Here is a 22374-nt window from a genome sequence, read left to right as displayed (position 1 = left end):
GGCATCAGTAGGTTAAATGTTTTTGAATATATACATAAAATTGTAATTTAAGATAATAACAAGACTTTAATAAGATAAGACTGTCCAACTCGGATTACCTATATACTTAAATATAAGTTGATCTGAATATAAGCTGGCCAGGACTCTCACTTGAGTATAAGCGGGGGGGGGGGGGGCTTTTTCAGCCCTAAAAAAGGCTGAAAAACTCAGCTTATACTTGAAAATATATGACAATCAAATTTGTAAAAGTTAGCCCAGCAAATGAGGAAGGTCTATTTCTTCTATAAAGTCATGATCTTCCAGTGTGTTGAATTTAATAATGTATTTGAAATTTTGTTTTGGTTTCTTAAAATAGTGTCATATTTTAATGCTTGTCAAATGTTGTGTTATATGGTCACTTTGGTCTTTTCTGTACACTGCCCTAATATCTATTTACGGTAATAAGAAGTGGCCTATTTATCACCACCACAATCATCACATTAGAAGATAAACTGGTGAACGATCCTAGAATATGTGTTGTCGAAGGCTTTCATGGCCGGAATCACTGGGTTGCTGTGAGTTTTCCGGGCTGTATGGCCTTGTTCCAGAAGCATTCTCTCCTGACGTTTTGCCTGTCATAGATGTGGGCAAAACATCAGGAATGAATGCTTCTGGAATATGGCCATATAGCCCAAAAAGCTCACATCAGCCCAGGCCCCAGAATAATTTGATAAATGTGATTTATCCCAAGATAAAGACATACAGTTGACACATTATTATTATTATTATTATTATTATTATTATTATTATTATTATTATTATTATTATTATTATTATATTTTATGACACAGCAAACAAGACAGACATGCTGGATTTCATATCACAAAATCACAAGTTGAACACTTCCCAAGTCTCTAGGACTGTGTGATGTATTTTCGGATGATGAGCACAGATCCCAGTAGGGTGGCCTTTTGCAGTTGGCAGATCGTAATTTTGTCAATGTCTATTGTTTCCAAATTATTGTTGTAGTTGTTGTTGTTGTTGTTATTATTATTATTATTATTATTGCCTCAATGGCATGTTTCAAGGTTTGTATGGTTAGGACGACAACAAGATTCAAATTTAAAGTATAAATGTTCTTGAAAGTCACACAATTTGCTCATCCATGCTATTTTATTTTTTAAAAAATGTTTTCTGTGTCTTTGTGCCTTTTATTGCTTTAGAAACACTCAAGTCACTTTCCCTTCATATGCTATTTGACAAATTTATTTCATTGACGCAGCAGGCTTAAAGACTTCATTCAACTTAGTGTGAAAATTGAAAGCTAAACCGCATCAGGAGGCCCAGCAGTATAATGGGAGATGTGTGTCCCAATAAAGAAAGCCACAGCCTAAGACACTGAGTCTTGGCTTTGCTGCTTTCCCCTAGTTAGAGTGACATATTTGAGTTTAGAAAGTGAGCTAACAGTGGGTGGAGAGAGGATGCAAAAGAAAGAAAGAAAAGCAGTGTGGCTTTCAAATGTCATCATTAGAAAACTATCACGGCAAATAGTCAAGAGATAATTATAGACACAGAACAGGAAGTAGATGGCAAGGCACACTGCCCACTGTTTTCAGAAGCATGCTTAGCACCACTGCTTTCATTCTGCAGTATCAATCATGTAAATCAGAAAGACATATCTAAAAACTAAAAGGTCAGGCTCAACGGCATAGATGAGATCCAGGACTGAGGTTGCGCGCCCACGCATGATAAAGGCTCTTGATTTCTTTTTTACATTGAAAAATATGTTGCTATGACTTGAAAATATACTGAATGTAACTTCCTGGGTTAGATACATCTCATTAAGGTTCAAGTAACTTATGACTTTAGGCTGGCGATCATATTAAAATTGAAACTTGTGGCAATCTCTGCAATAAACTAGATTGTTTCTACTGCAAAACACTGAAACTGAAGCAGACTTGAGGGATTTCTCAACTGTGCCCAGTACGAATGGCTAACTTTTCTTCACATGCTCAGGACTATCCTTCTTGAACATATGAAAAAGGGTGATTATTTCATTCTGAACATATACAGGCATTCCCCAAGTTATGAACAAGATAGGTGCTGTACATTTGTTCTTCAGTTGAATTTGTATATAAGTCGGAACAGGTACAGTTTTAAGTGTAACCTTATTTTGTTCTGGATTTTGGAAAACTTGCAAACACGTAATGAGATATTTTGGAGATGAGACCCAAGTCTAAACATGACATTAATTTATGTTTCATATACACCTTATACATAGATGTTGACAAGCTGGAATGTGTCCAGAGAAGGGCGACTAAAATGATCAAGGGTCTGGAGAACAAGCGCTATGAGGAGCGGTTTAAAGAGCTGGGCATGTTTAGCCTGCAGAAGAGAAGGCCGAGAGGAAACATAATGAGAGCCATGTATAAATGTGTGAGGGGAAGTCATAAGGAGGAGGGAGGAAGCTTGTTTTCTCCTGCCCTGGAGACTAGGATGTGAAACAACGACTTCAAACTACAGGAAAGGATATTCCACCTGAACATCAGGAAGAACTTCCTCACTGTGAGAGCTGTTCAGCAGTGGAACTCTCTGCCCCGGACTGTGGTGGAGGCTCCTTCTTTGGAGGCTTTTAAGCAGAGGCTGGATGGCCATCTGTCGGGGGTGATTTGAATACCATTTTCCTACTTCTTGGCAGGGGGTTGGACTGAATGGCCCATGAGGTTTCTCCCAACTCTATGATTCTATATAGCCTAGAAGTAATTTCATACATAACATTTTGCTTATGTATGCATTGAGACTGCTTATGTATATATTGTGACTTGATTCTGTTGTGAGTCCTTGTGGAGAGGGGGCAGGATAATAATAAAGTTTATTATTATTATTATTATTATTATTATTGACATTTTAAATAATTTTGTATACATTGAACCATCAGAACAAAAGTATCACTATCTCAGCCACCTGGGGGAAAATTTTTGGAGTATTATGGATTTTGGAATTCCAGATAATAATAATAATAATAATAATAATAATAATAATAATAATAATAATAATAATAATAATAATACAATTTTATTTCCAACCCTCCCTCTATTCCCGCAGGGACTCAGGACAGTTTACATATACAAATGGCAAATTTTTGATGCTGTATACAATCATAAAAACAGAAGAAAATATGCATAAAAACATAAAATGATAAAAACAGAACATAATTAAAAGCACATATAAAATAAGCTCTATGGGAAAGATAAGGGATCCTTAACCTTATATAGTACTGCCTTCTACCTGTTCTCAGCACTGTGGTACAGCTGGGATCATACACAGAAAACTAAATATGGCTGAGGTTACTTAGATATCAGAGCAGAGGGAAGGACCACAAGATCAATTTTTAAGTACTTTGTGGATTGTAGCCCAGTAACAACTTTCATATTGGCAGCTTTTTATTTTGTTGATAGGTTTGATTGCTTTGGCCAACTTTATTTGGTTTCTTCCCTTCTAGTAGGTTGATTTCAGTAGAATAAATTATAAAACTTTCCTTGTCTTGGGTCAATTGTCTTTGCCTTCTGCTATAAAATTTTTAAATCATGAAACCATCCTTGAGGTGGCACAGATAGAGAATTAGTAAGTGGTGTAACACTGGCACAAGATCAGAATATCCAATGGAAGAAATAGACCTCCACCACTTAATAAGAAGGGACACTGCCAGAAGAGATTAAATGCAATTGAACTGAAAGAGAAAAAAAGGTATTGTTATCTGGAAAAAAGATATATTTGGCAGTGTTCTAGCTGTCACTCATACCATTGGCATAGGTTTTAAGAGAGAACGAGTGGTTTCACTTGGCTTCAAGGTTAAATTTTAAAGCAGATGTTAGTTACTGGAGGTACTATAAAATTAGGAACCAAACTAGATGCACATTGGTGAAATTCTAAGAGTAGGTGATCCAAATATCACTTAAGTAAAATAAACATTAAATATTAAATAACCAAAAAAAGGTGTAAACACTAAGCTAATCTGGGAATCATAATATATAACATAATATAAAATAGCTCATTTTTAAAATGCAGAACATCTGTAGATAAAACTAGCTGGCATCAATTCACAAACTGAAGTCCCAGAGTGTCAACCTCATATGGACCCATTACAGCCTACTCAAGGTCAAAGGCAGAAGACCCTCTCTCTCCTTTCCACCAACCATGCTTGAGATGGTGGTGGGACCGAAAGAAGGGCCTCCCCTGCAGATCTCAAAACCCATTGCGGTTCATAGAAAGTGATGTGATCTCAAAGATAGGTTGGACCCAAAGCGTATAGGGCTTTATTGGTAATAGCCTGCACCTTGAATTGAGCCTAAAAACTTGTAGGAAGCCAGTGGAGCTGCTTTAGTAGAGGCATGAAATGGAACTACTGTGTTAATAATGAGAATGTAAATAATAAATAAGTGTTACTGTTCTAATGTAGCATAAATCCTATGTAAAATCATACTACATATTTTTGACATTAATACTGAAATCTGAAATATATACAGAAAGTCTTTACTTGTGTGTTGATAGTGACTGTTATTATAATTTGATGTGATAATGTTTTATTCTTATGTACCATAAGAATGCACCCTGGAGTGCCTTTGTAAGCCGCCCTTCGGGGAGATGGTGGTGGGATATAAATAAAGATGATTATGATGATTTTTTTTTTCGTGTCAGGAGCAACCTGAGTTGCTCCTTTATTATTATTGACACAAGATATAGTATGACACAACAAATGAGATATATATGCTGGATATTATTATTATTATTATTATTATTATTATTATTATTATTATTATTATTATTTCAATCAAGGCAATGGGTGGCAAATGGATGTGAGCTAGTCATTAAGAGTGTGGAGATAGTGGGAGAGCCCACAATTCCCTCTTGTAGCGCCCTTCATTCAGCTTTAGGAACCATGTCCTGACAATGCTCACTTTGTGGAAATGACAGTAGAGTGATGGTGAGAAAGAGACATTTACTGTTTGCTAAAACAAAACAAATGCACAGTCATACTTTAAATAATTTGGATAGACTGCTTCCAATTCAAGTAAAGCAGTTTTGTCCCCCAAAACAACAACAAAAGCACTTCTCCATTCTTGTTAATGTAAACAAGAGCAACATCTGGGATAATAGTAGTCACTACTGAAATTCTACAACTTTCCAGAGCAAAAAACACTGTCTTCTAACAGCACGTGAGTTTTAACAGTTGCAGGCATTGGAACTTTTAAACTGTGTAACCTCATACTTTTAGTGTGAAGTTTTTTTTTTGTATTATTGTGTTTCACTAACAAAGTTAAAAATATGAGGTTTTAAGAAGTGAAATAGTGTTCTACTTGAAAAGGTTTATCATGTATATGCAATTAAATATTAATATCTGTGAGAGAGCGAAATTACATACTAAAGTTCAGAGTATACAGTAAAACTATACTTTATAAAGGGGTCATCAGTATGCCAGTTTTTAATGTTTAACCTAGTTCTCCAGAGTTTGAAATATATTACTATTTAACAATTTCATCCCACAGTTTATATTTCTGCTGCAAGAGATTTGTTTCTCCTCAATAGAAAGCTAAATTGTTATGGTGGCCCTCTTCTCCCAAGTTCTTCCTATCTTCTTGGTTTTCTGAAGGAACATGGATGGGGAACAATTCCTGTTGGAGCTGCAGCTGGAATAGCTTGCAGTTTGTAATCTGCAAAACTGCACATCCAGTCTGGTGAAGATCTGATGGAAAGAGCAGCTTCGTATGGTACCATGTTCCAGCACTTCTTTTAAGTTTTTGAACATAAAAATAGTTGGTACCTGTATCCAGATCCCCAATCACACAAATGCTAGCTCCAACAAGCACAGCTTCATACACAAATGATGAATTGGCTGGGATAAATAAGTTCTGATCATCCAAGTCTATTCACCTTTTAAATACATCACAATAGAATTCTGATTTACATATCACTATCTCACTGATCTGATAATCATTCCTACATCAAATCCCATCAAAGGCATAGAGCTCTGAAACAACTCCACATGCCACAGCCAGGAACCTTCTCTCTTTTAGTGGGTAGACGGCTGTCTACTGCTGGGTTCCTGGGTTGTAACATTCAACAGACTCAAAAAGCTTGCCGCAGGAACCATTCCCCCCCCCCCCCCCCATTGTAATTATCTTTTTCACAATTGGGTAACAACTCATCCCTCTAATCGAAGTCAGGTTTAGCTGCATTGCTCATGTCCTATTTTAAAAGCCATAGTACTCCACAGAGATGAAATCTCATTCTCCATCTCCATCAATCTCAATCAAGCCAAAATTGTGCCATACAGCACATTATTGATGGGATCCTCTTTCTATGGTACCAACAGTCACAATGCATGTATTGTGAGAAGGTTTTTACCATGCATTCTTATCTCAAGCTTCAACTTTTGTTCTTCCAGGTGTTTTGTACTCCCAGAAACCCCAAAAATTGGCGATGGATCTTCTGGGACTTGGGAGTTCAAAACACTCAAAACATTAAAGGTCCAGAATGACCAACTAAGCCACAGTTGACATTAGGAACCAAATAACACGGAGACATATGGTGACAACAACAGGGGTTACAGGGCAGGGTCTAATGGTCTACATTTTATGGGCAGGTAGTATAGAAAGTCTCCCATTCTCTCCCGTTCCAAGGAGAAAAAGATGTCATGGTAAAGGTAAAGGTTTTCCCCTGACATTAAATCTAGTCGTGTCTGACTCTGGGGGTTGTGTTCATCTCAATTTCTAAGCCAAAGAGCCAAAGTTGTCCATAGACACCTCCAAGATCATGTGGCCAGCATGACTGCATGGAGAGCCGTTACCTTCCCGCCGGAGTGATACCTATTGATCTACTCACATTTGCATGCTTTCGAACTGCTAGGTTGGCAGAAGCTGGGGCTAACAGCAGGAGCTCATCCTGCTCCCCAGATTCGAACTGCTGACCTTTCGGTCAGCAAGTTCAGCAGCTCAGTGGTTTAACCGCTGTGTTACTGGGGGTTCCAATGTCATGGTAAGAAGTACAAAAATAAGAGTGCACTGTTCAAGTACAGATGAGATTTAAATTGTGGTCCCATCCCCCCCCGCCCCCGAGACAGTATTTGTTAGGCAGGTTGCCTGTTATTATTGTTATGCAGCTGCAAAAATTGGCTATGCAGTGAGAACTTGCCCAAGATTACCAATGGCCCATGGCTAAGTAGTGGTATGAACCCTAAAAGCTGATGGCCCACTGTGGCTAGGAGACCCACGCTAAATTTCAGTATGGTTTAAACTGGTTGCTAGAAATTTGCTGTCTACATCAGCCAAAGTTAATATCCCTTCATTTTTTTTAAGCGTAGTGATTTACAACTTTCACAGACATACAAGCATTCCAAAAAACAGTTGGGTGCAGTTCAACCCTCACAAAGGCACCCCACAGTTAGTAGGGCCCTGCTGCTTATGATTAACGTTGCTATTTTCATATTCTTTTCCTTGAGTATATTTTGGCTGTAACCCTCCTGCTACTTTCCCTGGAGCAGCCCCAATGACTTCTGTGGGAAATCAGGGGCAGGAACAGGTGAGGATTATAGACTTCTCAATCTGAAAAATGGATTCTACTATAATCATAATAAAATTCCATAGTTGGAGTTTATGTCCCTTGGACAGGAAAATATAATGACAATAACCACAGTCCCATTTAAAGGATAATGATAAGGAATTTAAAATGGAATGCAATTTAGTTTGCAGACATTATAAGTTTTGCCAATTTCTCTCTCCTGCTAAAATCTTATTGGAAATGTATTGATCGATAGATAAAACAATGACCTTTTTTGGTTAAAATAGTAATTTCTTCATTTAAACTTTGGGTCAGGAGCCACATAGCCTCAGGACAAGTCCATTTGAAGCTTCTGATACATGATATCACAAAAAATAGCAGGCAAAACCATTTGCCCTGTCAAGAAAGCATTTCTTCTACATTACACAAGGCTCTTCTTTTATAAATGCAGAGTCTTTCTTTTGTTATACAGGTATATCTCAGTTAATGAAATAGATATGGTGGTGTAATGGGCTAAACCCTTGTGAACTGCTGACCTGAAGGTTGGGTTGCTGACCTGAAGGTTGCCGGTTCGAATCTGCGAGATGGGGTGAGCTTCCATCTGTCAGCTCTAGCTTGTGGGGACATGAGAGAAGCCTCCCAGTAACACATCCGGGAGTCCCCTGGGCAACGTCTCAGTAGACGGCCAATTCTCTCACACCAGAAGTGACTTACAGTATGTTCTCAAGTTGCTTCTGACACGATTTTTAAAAATGAAATAGATGTATTCTTGAATGTTAATTCTTTAAGGGAAAACTTGATACCAGAGGCAGAAATAACATGGAAAGAAGAGGGGTAGATTCCTGCACAAAAAGGAAGTGTGTTTCAACATGTTTCAGTAAAACTTTCATTCAAAACTAGCAATATTAGCATGTGAAATGAAACAATCAGATCAGGTTAGGCTTATATAAGTGAAGAAGAACATTTTGAATCTTCTAGAGACAATCTGATAGCTTTTTCCAAAATGCATCTGGCGATGATTTTTTCTTTCTTTCACCAGCCCACATTTATTTTATTCTGGTGGCCAAATGTATAGATCTATGCTTTTCCAGCATGCTGGGGATATCTGGTTACACAAACCTATGTGTTTCCCCCTTTTATTTCTGTTTGATCGTCCATGCAAGCTCAGTAATGAAGTCTGGAAGCAATCGCTTTTTACCTTGCCTGCTATCGACAGCCACACACAGGTACAGCAGGATCACCTCTAGTGTTTCAGGAAACATGCTGTGGCAATCCAGCACCAAAAATTTGTCTTCCCCCAGCCCTTTATCACTCTTCTGATGCTCAAATACATGCTGAGAGAATTAACAAGGGTTGCAGTGTTCTGACATACCATGCATAATTCTTTCAGAATTTACCTATGGGTAATTTTTAAAAAGTTATTAAATGTGCTCAGAGTGATCTCTCTTCTTCTTCTTTTTGGAAAAGAGGGGGAAATAGTGATTTTAGCAGAAAAGAGAATCTGCTACCTTCCAGATCTTGTTGGATTCAGACACTCATTAGCCCCAGGCAGTATGGCCAGTAGCAAGAGATTTTTTTTTATTATCTCAGAAGCGAATTGAGACTATACTGTAAGTTGCTTCTGGTGTGAGAGAATTGGCCATCTACAAAGACGTTGCCCAGGGGGTGCCTGGATATGTTACCATCCTGTGGGAGGCTTTTCTCATGTCCCCACAAGGGAAGCTCAGGCTGACAGATGGGAGTTCACTCTGTCTTACGGATTCGAACCACTGACCTTCAGGTCTTCAGGTCCGCAGTTCAGCCGGCACAAGGGTTTAACCCATTGTGCCACTGTGGCTCTTAGTAGCAAAAGATGATGGGTGCATTAGTTCAATCACTACTGTAGGAACACAGGTTTTCTACACCTACTTCACAATTTGGAATTATTCAAGGATTATGGGGGCAGTTTTTGGTTTGTTGTTTTTTTAGAACAAGGTATTTTCTCCCGTGTTGCTCCATGATTTAACTCAAGAACATTTGTTTAAAGCCTGATTTATTCAGGGCGCTATTGTATTATTATTATTATTATTATTTTAAAAGAGTTTAATCCTGACCTCTTCCCAAAATGACATGCACAATATTTATTTCTGGTGGGTTCTAATAAAAAAAGAAGTTGTTACCATTAGCAGGAAGATAGGTGAAAAGTTGGTACTGGCTTCTCTTTCTCTTTCCATTGCAGACATAGAAATTAACTTGGACAGGACTGGTAATTCTCTGATTGCGAAACGGTGGAATCTCAATAACCAATGAAGTCTAAAACAAAATGTTTAAAATAAAATTTCAGATGGGGAAAATTGATAAAACAATTACTTAAACAGGTTGTCTACAAATTATTTCCAAAACCTAGCAGTAATATTTCCAATTTGGAATAAAACTCAGAACAGATTCATTGTACCCCTGACATGGAGACAACTATCCACCACTGACTGTGAGACAATAATGTAATATAGGGCTTGTCTGAACTTGGCTCAAACCCTGATTTGGAGTTGAAGTTGCTTCTGAATGTCCAAATGACATCCAAGGATTTCTGCTCTGTAACATGAAATGAACCAGGTTAACCCAGTTTTACCTTGCATTACGGAAGGTTGGGGAATGTCCCAGAGTTTTGAGCATCCACGTGCTTTAGAGTGAGTGTGGACAGCTACCAAATGGTTCTGGCTTTTGCACACTATGGGCACATCTACACATGCCACTAACTGGTTCATTATCCAAATTGCCTGGTGTCATTATCCCCTTTTCCTTGTGTTTGGTGGTGCAGCAAAAAGGGGATTGTCACTTTCCCATCAATGTGGCAGACATCCGTGGAGCTCTAGGATTGCTCCTGGTCATTGTTGGGCACCTTTGCTATTGCCTGATGACAGCAAGGAGCTCTCTTGGAGCTCTGTGGCCAATGCCATCCAGCAGTGACAAAGGGCTAGCCAAGGTAAGGTGATTGTCCAGAGTGGTTGAATGAGTTTCAACCCTATTAAGCAGTCTAGAGTCTGCTCTACCACATCTCAGCTGTGAGACGGAGATGAATAGCATAGCTGCCCCTAGGTCCAGGCTGGAGTACTGCTATTCCGGACCAGCCCATTTTAGTGGCACATGTAGAGGTACACTACCCATAGTGTGCAAAAGACAGGACCACTTGAGTGAGAAAGCTGTTTAAGATGTGTATCAGCTAATCTGAACAAGAGGGTCTGACTTACTGTTTTTACAAATATTTATCATTTAATATTTCAGTAAATGAATAATCAAAAAACATATAGTCACTGCACTTGAAAAAAATGTTTATCACACTCAGAGTTAGGATACTTACTGGCTTACACAACTCTTTGTCAGTTTTGGCTTCCATTTCCCACACATGATGTCCATCTAAAAGACAAAAACAAGAAGGTGTCCAAATCTATTCCTTTCTTGTTTCCTTCACAAGACCAGTAATGAGAAGCGAGAGGACCTGAATTTCTGATACACTCCCTTTAATCTCACTTACATATATACTACTAAGACTTTTACACAGTGTTGTCAAGATTCAGATAGATTATTTTAATGAGAATGATGACTATACTTGTGATTAATAACACTTATAAAACTTAAATTTGTTTTACATCAAATTCCATGAAGAACAGACAAGCACCCAGGAGTTTTATAAATATTATAGTTTGTTAGGTAACCCAAAACAAAATGTTTAAAATATCAACATGTCTAAATATCAAGTATATCAAGTATGATCAAAATCAATTCATAAATATGCATTCTACAGCAAAAATAAAATAAAATAAAAATGCAGAAATTCAAAATATCTGTTCAAGTACCGAAAGTATTTGGCAGATAAATTCCAAAAACGTATTCTGTTCTAACTACATTAGATCAAGCTTGGTGACTCTCTGCGGATTTTTATACTAGTCCAACAAACATTCAAATTATAGCAGGGATATGGCTTCTTTCACACATTTTGCTTTCTTTTTCCTAATGCAATCATCCTTTCAAGTTCACTTGAATCCACTAAATACACAATGAGAACTACAAGAAATACAAATTTCCATTCAGAAACAGAGTGGCAATAGTTCAGTGGCTGGAATTTTGTGGAAAAAAATTGACTAGACACATCTATTGGCCTTGCTTCAACTGTCAGAGGTCTTGCAGACGAGTTAGTTCCCTTCATGTCTGTGAGACTTGCAGATGCCTTCCTAATGATACACACATATTTTGCTGTGATGCTCTTTGGGGACTACTGATCATCATGCTGATCATTTGATCTCCATTATTTGTGGGTTATTTTGCAGTCATTAGTATTGGAGAAGGGAAGCCTGTTTTTATAATAATGTAAGGAAACCCGATGTCCTCTCATTTGTATATTTATTACAGCACCGAGATGTGCAAATGTTCATTTGCAGCCTCTCACCACATCAGTGTTTGAAAGCCCTTTTTTTAAAGGCTGCCTTCTCTTTACATTAATTTCCAGGATCAAAATTAACAATCTGATGTATAATAATAGGAAAAAGACATTCTTGTGTCTCCATTCTGTTTTCTTCAGAATAGAGATTTATGACAGGTATTTAAAAGGGTTCTCTCTCTCCCGCCATACACGCACAAAACACAATTGTATTGCAAAATAATATTATTGTGAGACTAAGGGCTCACCCAGATCAGTAAAAGGGATTTGAGATTTAAAAAACATCTAAATGACACACCTCCTTTTCAAGTTATTACCCATGATTTTCTAGCATTAACTGTAAATTTTCAGACCTGGAAGTTATTGAAACAGGCAGAGGCAGGGATTACTTTGCCACATCTGTTTCCAATGTCTTGTTACCCTTTGTCCATCTGGGAAGCCTAATGAGTCCTAATAAGCATGTGTCACCTAGAGAGGGCAGAGTGGGAAGGAATCCCCACTCACACCACAGGCAACTATAGATCCAAAGAGATGGACTAACCCCCAGCATTGATGTCATGACTGGATGTGGGATCGGGATCAATTGTCACGATATATGCAGTCAAGAAACAGAATAGCCTGACATTTACATGGGCAACTGGCCATCTGCAGAAGCCCTCTCGTCAATTGTTTCTTTGTTATAAAATTTCAAATTGCTAATCTTTAAAAAACCACGACCACACTATTCTGATTTCATCAGTTTTTCTTAATCTTTACCTTGGACTGCAGCTATGGAAGGCAAGATGAAGTTACACTACCATAATACGTATCATAAAATGACACTCTGGACAAATGGTTATATTCCTAAAGGATGCGTCTAAACTGTAGAATTAATGGTGTTTGACTGTCATGGCTCGATACTATGAAATCATGGGAGTTGTAGTATGGTGAGGCACCAGAACTTTTTCGGCAGAGAAAGCTAAAGATGTTACAAAGCTGCTACTCCCAGGATTCCATAACATTGAGACATGGCAGTTGAAGTGGTGACAAACTGCATTAATTCTACAGAGATTCCTTAGAATCATAGAATCATACAATAGTAGAGTTGGAAGAGACCTCATGGGCCATCCAGTCCAACCTCCTGCTAAGAAGCAGGAAATCGCATTCAAAGCACCCCCGACAGATGGCCATCCAGCCTCTGCTTAAAAGCTTCCAAAGAAGGAGCCTCCGCCACGGCCCGGGGGAGAGAGTTCCACTGTCGAACAGCCCTCACAGTGAGGAAGTTCTTCCTGATGTTCAGGTGGAATCTCCTTTCCTGTAGTTTGAAGCCATTGTTCTGTGTCCTAGTCTGCAGGGCAGCAGAAAACAAGCTTGCTCCCTCCTCCCTATGACTTACCTTCATGTATTTGTACATGGCTATCATGTCTCCTCTCAGCCTTCTCTTCTGCAGGCTAAACATGCCCAGCTCTTTAAGCCGCTCCTCATAGGGCTTGTTCTCCAGACCTTTGATCATTTTAGTCGCCCTCCTCTGGACGCTTTCCAGCTTGTCAACATCTCCCTTCATCTGCGGTGCCCAAAATTGGACACAGTATTCCAGGTGTGGCCTGACCAAGGCAGAATAGAGGGGGAGCATGACTTCCTTGGATCTAGACGCTATACCCCTATTGATGCAGGCCAGAATCCCGTTGGCTTTTTTAGCTGCCGCATCACGTTGTTGGCTCATGTTTAACTTGTTGTCCACGAGGACTCCAAGGTCTTTTTCGCACACACTGCTGTCAAGCCAGGCGTCCCCCATTCTGTATCTTTGATTTCCATTTTTTCTGCCGAAGTGAAGTATCTAGCATTTGTCCCTGTTGAACTTCATTTTGTTAGTTTCGGCCCATCTCTCTAGTCTGTCAAGATCGTTTTGAATTCTGCTCCTGTCTTCTGGAGTGTTAGCTATCCCTCCCAGTTTTGTGTCATCTGCAAACTTGATGATCGTGCCTTCTAACCCTTCGTCTAAGTCGTTAATAAAGATGTTGAACAGAACCGGGCCCAGGACGGAGCCCTGCGGCACTCCACTTGTCACTTCTTTCCATGATGAAGACGATGCATTGGTGAGCACCCTTTGGGTTCGTTCGCTTAGCCAATTACAGATCCACCTAACCGTAGTTTTGTCTAGCCCACATTTTACTAGTTTGTTTGCCAGAAGGTCGTGGGGGACTTTGTCGAAGGCCTTACTGAAATCCAGGTACGCTACATCCACAGCATTCCCTGTATCGACCCAACTCGTAACTCTATCAAAAAAAGACATGACTTGTTTTTGGTAAATCCGTGTTGACTATTAGCAATGACCGCATTTGTTTCTAACTGTTCGCAGACCACTTCCTTAATGATTTTTTCCAGAATCTTGCCTGACCGGACGGTAATTGTTTGGGTTGTTCTTTTTTCCCTTCTTGAAGATAGGGACCACATTCGCCCTCCTCCAATCTGCTGGGACTTCTCCCGTTCTCCAAGAACTCTTGAAGATAATTGCCAGTGGTTCTGAAATAACTTCCGCTAGTTCCTTCAATACTCTTGGATGTAGCTGTTCTGGCCCTGGGGACTTGAATTCGTTTAGAGTGGCCAGGTGTTCCTGGACAACTTGTTTCCCTATTTGGGTTAGATTTCACCCAATCCTTCATCCATTCCATGTTGCTGAGGTTGAAGATGGCTTTCTTTTTGTGAGAAGACCGAGACAAAGAAGGCATTAAGCAGTTCTGCCTTTTCCCTATCCCCTGTTGCCATCACCCCATCTTCTCCTTGCAGTGGCCCTATCCCCTCCTTTTTCTTCCTTTTTCTACCAACGTAAGCAAAAAAGCCTTTTTTGTTGTTTTTTATGTCCCTGGCAAGCCTGAGCTCATTTTGCGCTTTAGCCTTGCGAACCTTTTCCCTACAGGAGTTGGCTATACGTTTGAATTCTTCTTTGGTGATTTCTCCCCTTTTCCACTTCTTGTGCATGTCACTTTTGAGCTTTAGCTCAGTTAGAAGTTCTTTGGACATCCATTCTGGCTTCTTTGCACTTGTCTTATTTTTCTTCTCTGTTGGCATTGTTTGCATTTGCACCTTGAGTATTTCACTTTTGAAAAACTCCCATCCATCCTTAACTCCCTTGTTTTTTTAATATTGGCATCCATGGAATGCCGCTCAGTAATTCCTTCATTTTTTGGAAGTCAGCTCTCTTAAAGTCCAGAATGCGTGTTTGACTTGTCTTAGTTTCAGCATTCCTTTGTATTGCAAACTTCAGGAGCACATGGTCACTTGCCCCTAAGGATCCAACCACTTCAACTGATCAGGTCTTCCACATTTGTTAAGATTAGATCAAGAGTTGCTGATCCCCTTGTTGCCTCTTCTACCTTCTGGACCATAAAATTATCTGCAGGCAAGTGAGGAATTTGTTGGACTTTGTACTCTTGGCTGAGTTTGTTTTCCAGCAGATATCGGGATAATTGAAATCGCCCATGACTACTATATCTCTTCTTTGTGCCTGTTTGGTCAGCTGTTGACAGAAGGCTTCATCAAGTCCTTCATCCTGACTCGGAGGTCTGTAGTAGACACCCACGACAAGATCTTTTTGAGTCCCGGTTCCCTTGATTCTTATCCAGATGCTTTCAAGCTGGTTTCCCGGATTACAGTCTTGCATTTCTTCTGCAACGTAACTGTTTTTGACATATAAAGCTACTCCCCCTCCTCTCCCCTTTGTTCTATTTCTGTGAAAGAGGTTATAGCCCTCAATGGCTACATTCCAGTGATGGGAGTCATCCCACCAGGTTTCAGTGATGCCTATGACATCGGATGTGTGGTGCTGTGCTAAGAGTTGGAGTTCGTCTTGCTTATTTCCCATGCTTATTTCCCATGCCCTTAAAGAGATTAAAACCCATTTTAAAGAATAGAGAATGGATGGAGTACTGCCTAATCAAGGATTTGTCCTATTACTTTGGAGACCTAGACTATTAGATAGATAGATAGATAGATAGATAGATAGATAGATAGATAGATAGACATTTTACACTATTCTATTGTTATCAGTGGGAAGAGCCTATAGTATGAATCCTTCCCATTCCAACTTTAACCAGTTTGTGCAGGAAATACATGAATGGATGGATGAATCTAGGGTTGATTCCTCTCTACCCTTACAGCCCTTCCACTCCAACCAAGTCTCCTCAAAACCTCATCTAGAACATTACAGAATCTGCTAGACCAATTTTGACTGGCTCAACTGTGAGGAGAGGGAAGAAGAAGACAAGCACCTGGATACTCCCCACTAGTCTGTTGGATTTAAGTCTAAATGTTGCTCCGTCAACCTTTTCTACATGATACTGTGACATCAGCTTACACCCAACATTGCATCTACCTTTTAAATAATGGATTCATTAATTAAAATATTTCTACCTTGACACATATCCAAGAGTCTGGGGTCAGGGAGGGAAAAGCTTTTAAACCATGTAAAGAAAACATAAACCATTTAATATAATAAAAAACAAGCCCACATTCCAACAAAACACATAGCAGTCACTGAGCCTGGAAAACATGGGGGAACAGCAGGTCTTTAACCTCATGGAGAATAAACCAATAATGGCACCCGCCAAACTTTCAAGAAGAGCTTTCTGTTATGATCCTCCATCATTTCTATATATTTACTTGTAATTTAGATATCATAAGTGCAAAGTCAGATTTTTTTGTTTCTCTCTGGCCTAAATCCTATTTTACTCCCAACTAAACTAGACCCGCTATGGTTCTCAACTTTTGGGTCCCCAGATGTTTTGACCTTCAACTCCCAGAAATCTTAACAGCTGGTAAACTGGCTGGGATTTCTGGGAGTTGTAGGTCAAAACACCTGAGGACCCACAGGTTGAGAACCACTGCACTATATCAATAAGATTTATGTATGTGTTACCATTCAGTGATTGATTTAATGGGTCTGCTCAACTGGGATTAAATCAAGACTCCAATCTTTCCCTCTGTCAAATGTGCATAGCTTTGGCTTCTAATGCTCATGTCAAATACAAAGAAATGGTGCATCCTCTCCAAATTTTTCTTTATACTTGGAGTTACACTTCTTCTTGCCCACATACCTACTTATTCTGGACTTCAATTGTCAAGATCTCAAGGCAAAATTATTACTTATACATGGCTAAACTGAATAATCTTAGGCAAGCATTATTTCTTAACTTTTATTTCACAGTCATGGTGTCTTAAAAAGAAGGATAGAGAAGTAATACACTGGCTGTTACTTTATATCAATGTAACAGGCAGGAAAATATGGTACCCAAAGAGGCAAAACTGGTCAAAATTTATATTCCTTTCACATTTGTAATTGAATTACCAGAACTTCAAGTTGTTTGCATGTTTAATCCATTCTGAAAGATGAATGACTTAAACTGGGATTCTGTTTTCTAGTTCCTGCCAAAAAAATTTTCAATGCCGTCTAATTTTTCAATTAACTTTTACAATGCTGCTGCTGTGTTTGCTTTTGCTTTTCCAGTTTTTAGGATAACTGTATATGTGTGTATTCATACAAAAAAGGTTTTAGGTGTCATATTATAAATTATTCTTTTAAAAACAGAATCTATGCATGGTGGCTTTATTAACACATTGATTACCAATAAAGTATCAAAGAGTTACTGTGTCTCCAGTATAAAATACGCTTGAGAATGTCCAGACTTTTCGTTGTTGTTGTTGTTATAGAAAAGGAGAAGGGAACAGATGACTCAGTGAGAGTTAGTGACATTTCATTTTACAAAAAATATAAGGAGGAGAAATTGTTATGAAGCAGAGACCAAAAAGGAAAAAGCAAAAAAAGCAGACAATTCCTCATGTTACGTCTGGTGAACCAAGAGGGAAATCTCTACACCCACGGACTGGGATTTATTCCAAGAGAGAAACCTTAGACCACTACGTCAACCCCTTACAGTAAACATGTTTTGTAGGTTTATATAGATCAGCTAATTTTTTGCTTTCAAAAAGATAGGAATGGTTGGGATAATTTCTTAAGGAAGGGGGTCTCGAAACGCTTAAAAGACTTGCTTACACTGGAGAAAAAGGTCTTATGTCAGTACAACTTTTGCCAAGTATCCTACCCAAGTATGCAAGATGCCGTTTCCAGGCCGAATGTGCTGGAGGAGTGAGGAGTGATACACCACAAAAGTTTCCATTGTAAGGCTGCCACATCTGCATCAGCCTGCCTGACTCACAGCCGAAGGCAACTCCCTGCCTGGCTCGAAGCCAACAAAAGTACACCAGAGCAATTTATACCTTTCCAAAATGCAAATAATTTAAATTACAGACATAACATAAAGCTGAAACAGTCACATTTCAGGCATTCCCTTTCAAGTTTAACTCAATGGATGCAATTCTTTTCAAGTGGACTGCTTCGCTGTTGTTTTTGGTATGCACAATGGCAAAAAGTAAATACACCAGAACGCCCAACTTTATTGCTTGCCTCTGCCACCGATCCATTGAATATTTTGTTGGATATATCCTGTTTTTAATGTAAGATTTTATGCAAAGGTTGGAGTAGTGATTTCAGCACCAAAATCCCAAACCAATAGTTCAAGAAAGCATGTTAATAAAATACATTTCTTAAAACAGCACCTTGCTTCTTCTTTTCTCCAGGTGCTTAAACTATTATGTAAAATTCTGGGCAGGAAAATCAGTTCTATGATGGTCTCTATCATGCAGTTAGGTATTCACTGCTGACATTAATAAAGTCCATCATTATGTACTGTTCTTACCTAAGGGAAACAGACTCACTAAACAGCAGTAGAGCTTTCCTGTTTATACAGCTGAAGGGGGAGCAGAGGGAAATCCCGAAACAAGTAAAGTCGACAAATATAATTTGAGGCTTCCACTCCTGCTTTAATGGGATTTCAATAAAGTAAAAGACAATGCAGATACAGGATCAGTTCAGATGTTTGCTCCATGTGCTCAAGTTTCTATATATAATTTTTTGTACATATGGTTTTTTTTCACCCAAACATATGTGAAGGGGTTAACTAGACTTGTTTTTCCTAAAGCATTTCTGTGGTTGTGTTCATGTTGGCAGGATACCAGAGGCAACTGAAATTCACTCCTTAAAATACACACTTGTATGTTGTTATGGGAAACAGTATAAGAAATGTGAGTTTGGTTGCAGATCAAGAGAATGTGTAGAAATGACACTGGAGATGACTCTTAAGTTACATAAAAAAACCCATTAATGAGCAAAAGAAATCACAGCATCCCATGGTAACCTTTTGCTGTGGGATGCAGAGAGATCTTTCTACAGAAGGAAAGAGGTGACTCACTCATCCTTCAGGTACTTTGGCCTGTGTTTTTTGCATAAAGGCAAAGAGGTTCTGTCATAACGTTTGACATCTGGAGATTGATAACAGTGGAGGGCAATTCTGCACACCTACCTCATTTCATGACTATATGGGCTGGTTTTGAATTGCTAAAAATATAAGCAGGCTTTAGGAATGAAATGGCTCAGCACTGAATGGGTCTTTGTAATTCGCTCTGTATCAACCGTTCTCTGCAGAGTTAAAAAGGAAACTGCAGAAGTCAGAAAGTAAAAATATTCTAAATCCATTAGGGAATTCCCTGCAGTGTGAGTCACAGAAACGGCTTCCCCACCACACCCATCCAGAAGATTTCCACATAAAAAGGCATTGTGGGCTTGTTCTAACACAGCAGCAGCAAAAGCAAAGAAGCTTTGTAAATTCGCCACCTTGGTTATTTCCATGAAGTGGAAATATTATTGCTGGTTATTAAGCTCAGTATTTTTCTTCCTGTGGTGTGTGCGTATGTATGTGTGTATGTGCCATTCTGACAGTGGCTCCTGATGGGTTTACCTGGAACAAATTGGGCCGCAAATGTTCCCCACCCCAGGGGACAATAAGAAAAAAGATAGAGTCCTAATTCGTAAGTGGTATGGGTGATGCTCCGTCACAGCTTCATTTCATCTTCTTTTTTCTAGAATTCACATTAAGTGATTATTCTTCATATGAGTAGGAGATAGTGAAGTCTACCTAGTAAAGGTAAAGGTTTTCCTTTGACATTAAGTCTAGTCATGTCCAACTCTGGGGGATGGTGCACATCTCCATTGCTAAGCCGAAGAGCCAGTGTTGTCCGTAGACACCTCCAAGGTCATGTGGCCAGCATGACTGAATGGAGCACCGTTACCTTCCTGTGGGAGCAGTACATATTGATCTATTTACATTTGCATGTTTTCGAACGGCTAGCTTGGTAGAAACTGGGGCTAACAGCGGGAGCTCACCCCGCTCCCCGGATTTGAACCACCGACCTTTCAGTCGGCAAGTTCAGCAGCTTGGTGGTTTAACCCACTGTGCCACTGAGTGTTCCTTGAAGTCTACCTAGTTAGCAGGAATTGGAAGCACTATGATCTATTCCCAAAACCACGCTGCCTGGCTTCCTTTTCCCAAATTGTAGCTATGTGACTTCTTTAAAATGTGGCAGTGGGTTATGGGTGATTTGTTATAATTACAACTATGGAATCCAATATTTTTACCAATCTGTTGGCAAATTAAGATTGACTTGAAGACCCTTTCAGTGCTGCACTGTTCAGTGCTGTCTCCTGTGGAAGCCTGTCAAGCTCCTTTCCTTCCCATTTCAGGCAGACACTGGAAGCACATTTATTTAAGCAAAACTGGGAAGGTTCGTGATAAGCTGCTAATTTTGTAATTACACTTCTATGTTTTCCTGCTGCTTTTTGCTGAACTTGTAGGGACTGTTTTTATTATGATTTAGGTATATTTTAATATTGCCTCAAAGTGAAACCAGAGGGGATGTCAGTGATGATATGTATGAGAGTCATTAAGCATAGATCTAGTTTCAGCCATAGATGTTTGATCACCCTAGATCAGGATGCAAATAAGCTTTAATCTGGTTTTACCACCTGGTAAAACTCAACTAGAATAGATTTAATGAATCAATTTTTGAAAAGTTAAATCAACATTAAATGTAAATCTTTTTATATACATTATTATACACATGTAAAAGCCAGACAGCTGAAATTCATGCCTGCACAAAAGGGAGTCAATATGGTGTGGTGGTTTGAGCACTGGGCTACAAGAGTGGTCTTCAAAGGGTGAATTTGGTAATTTACACTTTCCCGGTTTCAGAGGAAAATGATAACAAGTCTCTTCTGAACAAATATTGCCAAGAAACCCTAGATTTGCCTTAGGGTCATATCGGCTTGAAGGCACACACAAAAAAAACCTTACTCATGGGGCCTGCCTTGTACTTCCCAGAAGGCAGAATAGGAAATTAAGAAGAAAAGTCTTAGGACAGGGCTGAACAAATGGGCACGGTTCCTTGCTTCAAAGAAGGATCTGAAAAGACGATTACACACATTTAGTATCTGCCTACGCTTGTATCTTCCCTCATCAGGGCAGAATCAGGTTGAGATAAACTCTGATCAACTACAGGTAAGGAAGTACTGTAGTACTACATGTTGAAAGGGACTGTGGATGTTTTTCATTAAGAACTAAGGGATCCTCCCAGCTTTGTGTTATTATTCCATAATTCCTTTGGTTTCTGAGCATCTTCCAGCAGGAACTCCGGAGTTTGGAAGGCCAATAATTAATTATGTAGACGCAACCTCAATGTTGTAATTAAAAAAGCAAAGCCTGTCTTGTTTCCCAAAAGTAAATAATTTTTACACAAAGCCAGAGATGCTTGCCAACCTTTGAATTTCAACTCAGGCTGAGAAAAAGGATGTTGTGTTTAGGGGCCCAAATTTATATTTTTGGGAGAGGTAATGGCAAAAAACTTTGCTTTCAAGGGTGGAAGACCCCAGTGTAGGTTTCTTTCTGTCTTCTTAATTAATTGTTATTAACTGAAATTACAAAAATAGATAATACATCTAGACTGAGGATGCTAGATCCCAATGGAACATCCTATTCAGGTGCATTGTATGTGGGGTGAGGGCATGATTCCTCCTGCAGTCCAATTTGGGACAGCCATGTTTTCCTCCTATTCACCATGGAATAGCATTCTCCTTTTGATGCATTATGGCCCAAGATGGCCACAAAATCACTAGTAGTGTCGCTCTCACTATGCTATATCGAAGAATAATTAAAGCAAAGAAAGAAAGCCCCGAAAATGTTCCTGTCGGTCTACACAAAATGTGCACTTTTTTGCCTCTCCCAAGAAAATGTGAAGAAATTCCATATGGACTGGCCTAGTATATTCCCTCTGGAAAATGTTCAAATGTTTTTTTTGTTTCCTGCTTAGCTTGTCTGATATCTTTAAGCAACACAATTCCAAAGGAAGCTTACAAGATATTTACATGATCTGAATTAACTTTGAGTTAAAATAAAACATAACAAATCAAAACCGTAAATATAACTTGAGCCTTCAGTCTCTACTTTTAATTATATATGTTACAGAAAAACATGCAGACTAGGATGTTGGCTTCATTTGTC

At 39.1% G+C, this 22374-nt stretch overlaps 1 protein-coding gene and 1 pseudogene across 4 annotated transcripts in view; both read right to left on the bottom strand.

Annotated features, from left to right (window-relative positions):
- The window catches only part of nfatc1 (nuclear factor of activated T cells 1), a 180228-nt gene that overhangs the window by 43426 nt on the left and 114428 nt on the right, over window positions 1-22374 (bottom strand). For all 4 annotated transcript variants that reach the window (XM_008108767.3, XM_008108765.3, XM_008108766.3 and 1 more), the window contains exons 7-8: window positions 10874-10929; window positions 9696-9828 (exon numbers count right to left, since the gene is read on the bottom strand). In XM_008108767.3, the coding sequence (XP_008106974.3) occupies window positions 9696-9828; window positions 10874-10929 (189 nt within the window). The remainder of the gene's footprint in view (window positions 1-9695; window positions 9829-10873; window positions 10930-22374) is intronic.
- Window positions 4207-6299, bottom strand: LOC134298678 (gigaxonin-like; annotated as a pseudogene).

This window comes from Anolis carolinensis, chromosome 4 (assembly GCF_035594765.1).
Source record: "Anolis carolinensis isolate JA03-04 chromosome 4, rAnoCar3.1.pri, whole genome shotgun sequence".
NCBI lineage: Eukaryota > Metazoa > Chordata > Lepidosauria > Squamata > Dactyloidae > Anolis > Anolis carolinensis.
Note: the sequence above shows the minus strand (reverse complement) of the source record. Positions and strands in the feature narration are given on the sequence as shown.